This window comes from Thamnophis sirtalis, unplaced genomic scaffold (genome assembly GCF_051295495.1).
Source record: "Thamnophis sirtalis isolate CommonGarterSnake01/CBP01778 unplaced genomic scaffold, rThaSir2_p1.2 scaffold_4, whole genome shotgun sequence".
NCBI lineage: Eukaryota > Metazoa > Chordata > Lepidosauria > Squamata > Natricidae > Thamnophis > Thamnophis sirtalis.
This window is the reverse complement of record NW_028261384.1, coordinates 127,785,958-127,796,799: the sequence shown is the minus strand read 5'-3', so window position 1 is coordinate 127,796,799 and position 10,842 is coordinate 127,785,958. Positions and strand designations below refer to the sequence as shown.

General features: G+C 39.7%; 1 protein-coding gene across 1 annotated transcript; it reads right to left on the bottom strand.

Moving 5' to 3' along the window:
* Positions 1-7,132: 7,132 nt before the first annotated feature.
* LOC148046484 (vomeronasal type-2 receptor 26-like) lies at positions 7,133-10,574 on the bottom strand. The gene is made up of 2 exons (XM_087714772.1): positions 10,466-10,574; positions 7,133-8,031 (listed from the first exon to the last, which is right to left on the bottom strand). The coding sequence occupies exon 2, from the start codon at positions 8,027-8,029 to the stop codon at positions 7,133-7,135; it is 897 nt and encodes a 298-aa protein (XP_087570898.1). The 5' UTR covers positions 8,030-8,031; positions 10,466-10,574.
* Positions 10,575-10,842: the final 268 nt, after the last annotated feature.

Genomic DNA, 10,842 nt, shown 5'->3' with positions numbered 1-10,842 from the left:
TCAAACAACTAGGCATAATAACAAGACCTCTAGCCTGTCCCATTTGGGTTGAGCAGGTAGATGGAACGCTAATTGGAGGAGCCCAAGCCATGCTAGTAACTGAACTGGTGAAGTTACAAGTGGCCACCACTGCAAGCTTCTCAGATTCATTGTGGCTCCAAAGATGCCAGAAAAAATAATCTTGGGGCTTGCATGGCTTGACAAGTGGAAGCCTATGATAAAGTGGGAAGACGGTGGTAGGAAATTGATGATTGTGGTTGAGCCGCTACCACCGGTGGAGGAAAAGGACCAGCTAGGGATGGTTGAATCCAAGAGCCCAGAATCTGCAGCAGAGACAAAAAACGCAGCTGTCCAACAAGTACCCAAAAACTTGTTGGGGGATGTTTTTTTGAGAAAACCGCAGCATGATAGTAATGGAAGCCAGGATAAGCTGATGACAGCTATGAAATTGACGCTCCCAACAGACCAGTGGCTCAACAACAACCAGGAAATCCTAATGATGGAAAATGGATTAGCCTGGAAGGGGTCCAAACTGTACATCCCTGCAGGTTTGAGGCTGGAAGTTCTACAGCAAAGCCATGTAGAGGCGGAACTAGGAGGCCACTTTGGATTCCTAAAAATGCTCCACCTCGCCAGGCGTCAATTTTGGTGACCAAAGATGGAATCAGAGGTGGAAGATTACATAAAAAGCTGTGCTACTTGCGCAACGATGAAACCACTGCTAGAGAAGTCTCCTGGACTGCTACAATGAGTGGCCTGCCCTAACCGACCATGGGAAGAGGTTGCAAGGGCCTTCATCATGGAACTCCCAGACAGCAGTGGGAATAGAGTAATCTGGACAGTTATTGACTTGGTTTCCAAGCAGGCGCATTTCATTGCTTGCTCAGGGTTGCCGTCCGCAAAGAAATTAGCAAAAATGTTTATGGAACACATTTATCGCCTGCACGGATTGCCCAAGAGGATCATTTCAGACCGCGGAGTCCAGTTTACAGCCAAGTTCTGGAGAAAGACCCTGAGATCCATTGGGTCCACACAAGAAACTGAGCTCAGAGGTTGATCCCAGCACGAACTGCGCAGCAGAGAGAGCCAATGCAGTAGTGGATCAATACATCTGGTGTTTTGTGGACTATCAGCAAGACAACTGGTCACACTTGCTATCCTTCGCCAAAGTGGCGTACAACAATGCTGTTCACAGCAGCACTGGATTTGCTCCTTCCAGATTACTAGTGGCATGGAATTTGTTCCCATGCCTGAGCTGCCTAGAGAACCTCCCTCCTCCTTGTCTTTGAATGAATGGATGGACATGCTAAAGAAAGGATGGGAGAATACAAAGAAGGCTCTAGCACATGTGGCAGAAGCCTATCAGAAGCAAGCTGATAAACACAGTTCGTTCCAAAACCTCTTCCTGGGGGTGGGGGACAAAGTTTTTGTGTCTATCAAATACTTAAGATTAGGAATTTCTAGGTCCATTCCAAATAGTGAAGATAGTTAGCCCAGTTACAGTTCAACTCAGTCTACCCAGAAGTCTAGGGAAATTTGACCAAAATTTCATTGTAGCTTGTTGAAAGCAGTAATTGGGTCCAGGATAAGAGCATCCACCCAAGCTTTCTCTCCTCCTATAGTGATAGAAGGGGTAAAACCATCTATAGTGATAGAAGGGGAAACACAATCTGAGGTGGAAAAGATTGTAGACTCTAGGCTGAATAGGGGTCGCTTACAGTATTTAGTGCAATGGAAGGGTTACCCTTTGTCTGAAGCCACTTGGCTGGAACTTAAAAGTGGAGAAGTTAGTAGAACAATTCCACGAGAAGTTTCCCAATAAGCCAAAGGGTCCCCTATGGGGGGAAATAGGTGGTTAATTTTTTTTATGTTAACTTTATGTTATTCCCTTTTCAGGAAACGCTTTTCTTCTGAGGAGAGGCTGCTTGTCAGGCTTGCAATTATATTCCTTTTAGAATTTTGGCCTGCCACAGTTTTTCTTATTTCATTATGCTGTTTCATTAGTATAGTTGATGGGAGAGGGGAATAGACAGACGTAGGATTGTGGAATGTGTTGTTGTCATTCTTTTCTAGAAGACCAAGGTCATCTTTTGTCTCTGCACTTTTACACATGACTGGAAGCAGCTGGGTGGAGATGACAGCGTGGAAGAGGAAGATTGGACCATGTGATGGATTTGTGGGTGTGGGGACAAGATCATGAACTTTTAACTGGGTGGAATCCCAGGAAGCTCTTTAGAATTGGTATTCACAGATGTGCTAATATGTCTGATTTATTAAATTGAAACTTTAAAGATGATTTTGCCTTGGACTCTGATTTAATTCTACATGATACTTGGAATGCTGATACTGTGTTTGATAAGGGTATTTATCAATCACTAATTGGTAGTTTATCATATCTGAGTAATTGGTCAAGGCCCGACATAGCATATGGTTTAAATCAATTAGCCATGTTTAATGCTGAACCTTCTGAAAGGAACTGGCAAGCTGCTAAGAGGATATTAAGATATCTTAAGCAAACGATGCATTATGAATTGTATTTAGAACCTAAGGATGATGTGAGCTTAATAGCATATGCTGATGCAACTTTTGCTACAGATGTGTCTACACAGAAATCAACATCAGGGTTTTTTGTATTCCTGGGAAAGGCACTAATTGGATGGTGGTCTATTAGACAAAAACATCTATTGACTATGGAGGCTGAGTTCTCATATCTGTCATTATTATGTACAGATTTGATTTGTTATAAACAACTGCTACTGGATATGGGAATTGACATACAAAAGCCTATTGTTGTTTATGAAGACAATCAAGCAGCAATTCAGATGGCATCCAATCTTGCTGTAAAAACTAGGTCAAAACACACTGATATAACATATCTGAATGTAAAGCAAAGTGTCAATAGTAAACTAGTTTCACTGGAGTATTGTATGTCTGAAGATAACATCGCAGATCATTTTACTAAGGCCCAAGGTAATATAAAGCATAAACGTTGTTGCGAGGAATACGAATTAAGATTGTAAAATTTATATATTGTCCTACCCAAAGACGAGAATGTTAGGAATATAATCTAACGGCTGGGTTGGCAATATAAAAATCATGTAACGATGCTATACCTGTTTCTTTAAATCATACTGTAAAATGTGATTGGTTACTGTTTTCCTCAATTGGCCATAAGAGGGAGCCAAAATGACTGTTAGCTCTCTGTTTGTTATATGTTGGGCTGATCTGATCTGAGTGCTGTGAGCTATTGTAAGTTTTGCAACTCCTAGCAAACTTTGAATTCTGAACTGATTATATGATACTGGACTATGTTATTTGGATTATCCCTTAACTGAAAGGCATTGATGACTGACTGTCTTATCCGTATATGACTTGACTGTTTGATGGACTCTGATACCTCTATTTCCATGAAAGTAAAAGACTATTTAAACTGCAGTGTCTCTGTTTGCTGGTTTGTGTGTTCTCCAATACAACTCTAACAACGCTTCTCTGAATGTTCTCGCTCTCCCAACATGGAGCATACCTAACAGACCCCTTCTTCTTTGTGGCAGTTCCATTATACCAGAACACTGCTATCATGTCACAAGTAGTCCTTTTTTCATTAGATTAGATATAACTCATATCTGTAACCGTTCTTTATATGTTTTAGCCTCCAGTCTCCTAATCATCTTTCTTGCTCTTCCCCGCACTCTTTCTAGAGTAAATGTAAAACCTTACTTTTTTCACCATTGAATTTCATTTTGTTAGACAGTGCCCACTGTTCAAGTCTGTCAAGATCCTTCTCTATCTTCAGCCTATCTTCTGTGCTATATGTAATGTTTGAACAAGACTTGCACAAATATAGTGAAATTGATTTTTTGCATAGCAATCATTTTGGCATGAAATAATAGGACACATGACAATGTTCACCCATTGTTTTCGAAGAGGACTTTGACATCTAGCGGTTAGTGGGATGTCCACATTATATCCACAAGTGGCTGATAATGCCTATATGGGTATAGAATTTTCTGCCACATGTTGAGCAGACATGTGTGGGCATTTGCAGCATTTGCAGCTCTGGCTTCATGGAGAGCACACTTCCCTTGTGTGTTGTGTGTTGGACACATACAGGTATTAGCAATGCAGTACCAGAGTTCCATTCCATTTAGGTTTACAAGATCCAGCTATTTGCAGATGCTCCAATGTATGAGGAGGTCTTGCTAAATATTTGCCACTTTTAGTCTATGGAAGCTGTTTTTCTGCTTTTTCCTATTTTTGAATACTGCATGCAAATAGTCTGACTTTTGACCACAACTGAACAAAACATTTTTGCTGTTAAGTGAAATAGTGTCAAGTGCAGGGGAAATCAGGAGATTCAGGCAGTTCAACCAAATTTAAAGATTGATTTCAAGCTTAAGCTCTCTACAAGAATCTCTGCAAAATGAGCAAAAGATAAGAGAGGGATTCAAAGTGGACTGGACTTAGATTTCTTGTTGGGTGCACAGGAACTCATGTCTTAAGACATATTTGACTTCTCCATTGGGCTCAACCTGGTCATCTCCAACAGACCATTGTTAAGTGTGTTTTGCTCCATTTATAACCTTTCTTGCCACAATTGTTAAGTGAATCACTGTGGTTGTTAAGTTAGTAACACTGTTGTTAAGTGAATCTGGCTTCCCCATTGTCTTTACTTTTCAGAAGGTTGCAAAAGATGATCACATGACCCTTGGCCACTGTTAACTAGGGTGTCAAACTCGCTGCCCATGGGCCAGATGCGTCATGTGCTGTCCATACCCCCTTAGCAAAGGGGGGAAAAGTTGTAATACATCATGTGACGACAACATCTAATCACAAGTTTGCCACCCCTACTGATTTATGATCACAACCATCATAAATATGAGTCACTTGCCAAACATCTGAATTGGGATCATATGACTGTTATACTTGAATGGTCAGTAAACAAAGCGTTGTTAAGTGAAGGACTACCTGTTCAAATTTCCTATATTTTCTGGTCGCATTTTAATAAGAGGACAGAGCCATAATTATATATGGCTATTATACCATTTCTACAACAATAAATCTAAGCTTCAGACTTTTGCACAGTGCTGTATGTGCCCTTCCTCAAGAAATCATTGCTCAGTCTAGTTGTTTTTGATAATTATAGAAGAGTCCCCAACTTTCTTTTTCTGGGGAAAGTTATGGATCAGCAGTTATGAAAGGCCGTGGAACACATAGATTATCAGAATTAGTTTCAATTCTGGGGTCAAGCAAGGATATTAAACAAAGACCAAATTGATGGCCTGTGCTAAAGCCAGATTAAAGAGCATGCAAACCAGGGGTGAAATCCAGCAGGTCCTGACAGGTTCTGGAGAAGCGGTAGCAGAAATTTTGAGTAGTTCAGAGAACCGGCAAATGCCACATCTGGCTGGCCCCAGAGTGGGGAAGGAATGGGGATTTTGCAGTATCCTTCCCCTGGAATGGGGAGGAAATTGAGATTTTGCAATATCCTTCCCCTGCCCTACCCACCAAGTCTTGTCCACCAAGCCATGCCCACAGAACTGGTAGTTAAAAAAATGAATTTCATCACTAATGCAGACCTCCTGAATCTAAGCGATCTCTCAACTGTCTTTTGGACCACCTTCAGGAGTTAGGTATGGGTGAACTATTTGGCTGTACTTGTCACCATTCTTCAGGGGCAAGTTTCGGAAAACCTTTCTCCTTAGGAACAGGTTTCCATTAGATCCATGGTTCCATCATATTCAGGATGAACTCTGCTGGCCCTTAGGAAAGCCACTAACCTCTGGCTATTTCAGGAAACCTGTGGGGGCTGATAAAATAATGGAAAGTGCATTGAAAGTGTGCATGTCTTTCCTCACAATGTTGCTGAATACGATGCCGCCACAACTGTCTGTTTTATGGATGTTGTTGTTTTTTAAATTGTATTGGAGTAGCTGTCACTTAGAACCAACTGGCATTGAAACATAATTATTTTAAATAAATAAACATAGGATTGTTAATTGAGTATCACATTTTAATCAGGCAAAATAAATTGTTTACTCAGTCGGATGTATGTATGTATGTATGTATGTATGCATGCATGCATGCATGCATGCCTGTATGCCTGTATGCATGTATGCCTGTATGCATGTATGCCTGTATGCATGTATGCATGTATGCATGTATGCATGCATGCCTGTATGCCTGTATGCGTGTATGCCTGTATGCATGTATGCCTGTATGCCTGTATGCATGTATGCATGTATGCATGTATGCATGTATGCATGTATGCATGTATGCATGTATGCATGTATGAATGAATGAGTCATTTAGCCAATCATCAACCACAACAGGAAAAAATGGACACTGGAAACAGATATTGAAGCTACAATCTTATCAAAAGTTTCCTGGACTACATTGGTTTCCTAAAATTTGATCTGTGTGACTATTTAAATCCTCCTAGATAATAGCAATAGCACTTAGACTTATATGCTGCTTTACAGTGCTTCACAGCCCTCTCTAAGTGGTTTTACAGAGACAGCATATTTGTCTCCCAACAGTCTGGGTCCTCATTTTATCCACTTCGGAAGGATGGAAGGCTGAGTCAACCTTGAGCCTGGTGAGATTTGAACTGCCAAATTGCAGGCAGCTGGCAGTCAGCAGAAGTAGCCTGCAAATACTGCACTCTAACCACTGTGCCACCGTGGCAGAGGACCAGTAGGACCAATCACATACATCTGCCTCCTTTCTTCCCTGTTCTCCATGTATTTAGCTGGTAAGTCTACAAAATCTAGATAACCACAGTCACTTGACTCAGAATAAAGCTGTTCATATGATCTGGGACTTTAAGTCCAGACTTGCATAGGAAATTGTACCAATGTACAATTACATCCTCCCACAATTGCATATTTTCTCTCTAAACACTCTAAGACTAGGAACAGAAAGAGGGGAACCTAGTTCAGCCATCCCAGTTCATATTAATTTAAAATGTTAATATATACAGCTAACTGCTGGAAGTGGCATTTAGGCTAGATAAATTATCATCAATAGCTCTTTGAAGCTAAAGGAAAAGCTGATAGTGGTTTATTCCATTCATTGTTTAGAATTTATATGGTTTTTAAATTTGGTAGCTGAATGCCATAAATATCAAAAGTCTTTAGTGCTTTATTCGGAGCAGTTCCCTATTATTAAATTCCGGTTTTACTATAATAATATAAATTTTTGGAAGAAAAATGCAACTCAGTAAGCCTGCACTGGCAGCCAGTATGGAGAAGATCTCTACAGCCACCATATATTTTCCCTTAGTACTTAAATAAGCTGGGAAAAACGACAACCAAACAGCAAAGAATATTAGCATGCTGAAGGTGATAAACTTAGCTTCATTAAAAGTATCAGGCAGTGTCCTGGCTAGAAAAGCTACTATGAAGCTCACGACAGCCAAGAAACTCATAAAGCCGAGGACACAGTAAAACATGACATTTGAGCCTTCGTTACATTCTAATAGAATTTCTTCAGGCAAAGAATGCATGTCAAGATTTGGGAACGGAGGAGCGACAGCCCACCATGTTATGCAAATAATTATTTGAAGAAAAGAGCAGGAAAAAACAATGGAGTTGGCCAAGGGTTTCCCCACCCACTTCCTCATTTTGGAACTTGGCTTGGTGGCTTTAAAAGCGAGAACCACAATTACCGTTTTAGCCAATATGCATGACATAGCTATTGTAAAGATGATGCCAAAAGCACTTTGTCGAATAAGACACAACACCTTCTCAGGCTGGCCAATGAACAGTAAAGCACAAAGGAAGGAGAACAGGAGAGAAACAAGGAGAGTGTAAGTGAGATTCCTGTTGTTGGCTTTGACAATGGGAGTATCTTGGTACTTTATGAAAATTCCAAGCACCAATGCTGTGATTAAAAACAACAAGAGTGCAAGACTGGTCAAAGTAATCCCTAAAGATTCTATGTGTGACAAATAGATAATCTCCTTCGGAAGACATCCATCCTGTCCACGATTTGGAAATTGTCCTTCTGGGCAATGAATGCAGTCATCCATATCTGAAAGAGAATTCATGTCTAGCATCAATATGTAATATTGCCAAAGTCCTAAAAAAGTCAATTAAGATGCATCTAAAACAGACATCTTTAATATTTTCCATCACTGAATTATGTTGTTGGCTGGGAAGTATTTCTTTACAAATTGGAATGTTCATTAACCCCATTGTATGTCACTACCATATATCTGAAAGGCCAGAGGAGGGAGAAATTGCGATTTTTAAAAGGACATTCTTGGTATTTGGTGCTGTCTGTTTTATATGTAATGTATTTTACCCATATGTGTAACCTGGTTTCTTATAGTTTTAACAATGTAACCAAAACAATGTATATCAGAGATTATGCATTACTATATTTTCCTCTGCAGATGCTACCATCATGATTTAACTGAACAACCGTTAAAATACAAGGTCGGCTTTGCACCTTACATACTGTGTGTGTATGTGAGAGAGGGGAGGGGAGAGAGAAGGAGGGAGAGGGAGAATACTTGTGGTCAATAATCAGAAAACAAAACTTAGTTTTCAAGATAGTGTTGACTTTTGGTGGAGTAGTAAAGACTGGTTTACCATTGCTTTCTTCCCAAGACGAGAGAGTCAACGTCACTTAGCTGATTTCATATCATAAGGTGGGACTAGAACTCATGCCTCCTAGATTCTAGCCTGGTACTATATCAAATTGATTCTCATATTTTAGGTTCTCATATATATTCACATACATACATACATACATACATACATACATACATACATACATACATACTTACTTACTTACTTACTTACTTACTTACTTACTTACTTACTTATATGAATAAATTGTTTCTCATATATATTCTCATGTGCCTACTTCTTAAAAAAGCTTCCTACTGCCATAACAGAACATCTAAGCATAATCTTTGAAAAATATTTCAGGACAAGCTCCTATGGTCACTAGCCACAGTCATCTCTATCTTCAAAAAGGGAGGCCCCAGCCCAGCTGATAATTACAGACCAATCTCTTTATGTTGCATCACCTACGGAGTCATGGAATCAATCATAAACCAATATGTTGCCCTCCATTTAGAAATGAATAATCAATTCTCTAACAAACTATTTGGATTCAGGAAAAATTATCCTGTAATCTATAACTCTTGCACTGCAAAAACCTGTGGACTACACAACTCTATCAAGGCAAAGAAATAGATGCAATTTACACAGACTACTGTAAATCTTTTGATTCACTAGTACTCAATAAACTACTTCTAAAACTAAAATCTGATGGCATCTCTGAATAGCTGCATTCCTGTCAAACAGGCAGCAATTAGTCAAAATAGGGAGCACCCTATCAAATCCTGCACCAGTTAATAATTGTTTTCCCCAAGGCAGTGTTTTAGGACCAACAGGCTTTATACTTTTATATGAATGACCTTTGTGATCATATTACAAGCAATTGTATTCTCTGCACTGACAATGTTAAATTATTTAATACCACCTACAATGCTGCTACCCTTCAAAAAGACCTTGACTATGTGTCAGAATGGTCAAACAATTGGCAACTTCAGATCAACCAACAAATGCTCTGTCTTACACATTGTCAATAAAATAGTCAGAACACAAAATACAAGCTGTGTGGACATGACCTTGTAGACGACCCTCACTCTGTCAAGGACCTTGGAATATGTATATCTAATCATCTAAGTGCCAGAGCCCACTGTAATAACATTGCCAAAAAGGCATTAAGAGTTGTTAACCTAATCTTGCATAGTTTCTTCTCTTGTAATATTGTACTACAAACCAGAGCATACAAAACATTTGCTAGACCAATTCTCAAATACAGGTCATCTGTTTGGAACCTTCACTGCATATCGGATATTAATTCAATCGAGCGAGTCCAGAGATATTTCACAAGAAAAATCCTCTGCTCCTCCACTTGCAACAGAACACCTTATGCCACCAGAGTTGGAATTTTGGGCTTAGACAAGTTAGAACTATGCCGCCTTCGGTCTGACCTAAGTGTAGCACATAAAATTATCCACTAAGATGTCCTACCTGTCAATGACAACTTCAGCTTCCCCCACAACAATACAACAGCACGTAATAGATACAAATTTAAGGTAAACCACTTCAAACTCAATTGCAGAAAATACGACTTAAGTAACAGAGTGGTCAATGCCTTGAATGCACCATTTTCCCCAAACCCCCAAATCTTTAACCTTGGACTGTCTACTGTCAACCTCGCCCCATTCCTAAGAGGTCTCTAAGGGGTGTGCATAAGCACACCAATGTGCCTACCATCTCTGTCCTAATGTTTCTTTTTATTCGTATCCATTCATGTATCCAAAATCATGTTTATACTTATATATGTTATCTAATACATGCTTTAAAAAATGCATTTGTATCTGTACCTATCTCAGTCTTACACAACAAATATTTCTGACTCATCAATACATTAGGTGTCTCACCCTCCTGATTTGAAATCTTCCCTTTTGGACAAGGAAAGCAATCATAGCAGCAAAATGGCAGCCCTTCCTTTTTTCTCTTACTAAATCCTTTAAAGCAGTTGTCATTGCATATTGAAACAGGCCACGTCTAAAGATAAAAAAATAATAATAGAAAGGCATCATTTAAACAATGATAGATGTATCTAAATTCATGCTTCAGGGAAAAATGACTGGTTAAATAGAAGGTGTTACAAGATGCAAAAGAAAGACGAGGGATGGACTTACCTGAATTGGAATGTGCATGTGGCAGCTTCCTGTTTGGTCTGGATCAGACCAGTATGGGTGTACAGGTGGCTGCTAGCAGTAGCAGCCACTGTATCGTACCACCTGCCTGCCCT

Excerpts from the sequence above, each read along its gene's own strand:
- LOC148046484 (XM_087714772.1), bottom strand. The coding sequence starts at position 8,029 with ATGGATGACTGCATTCATTGCCCAGAAGGACAATTTCCAAATCGTGGA.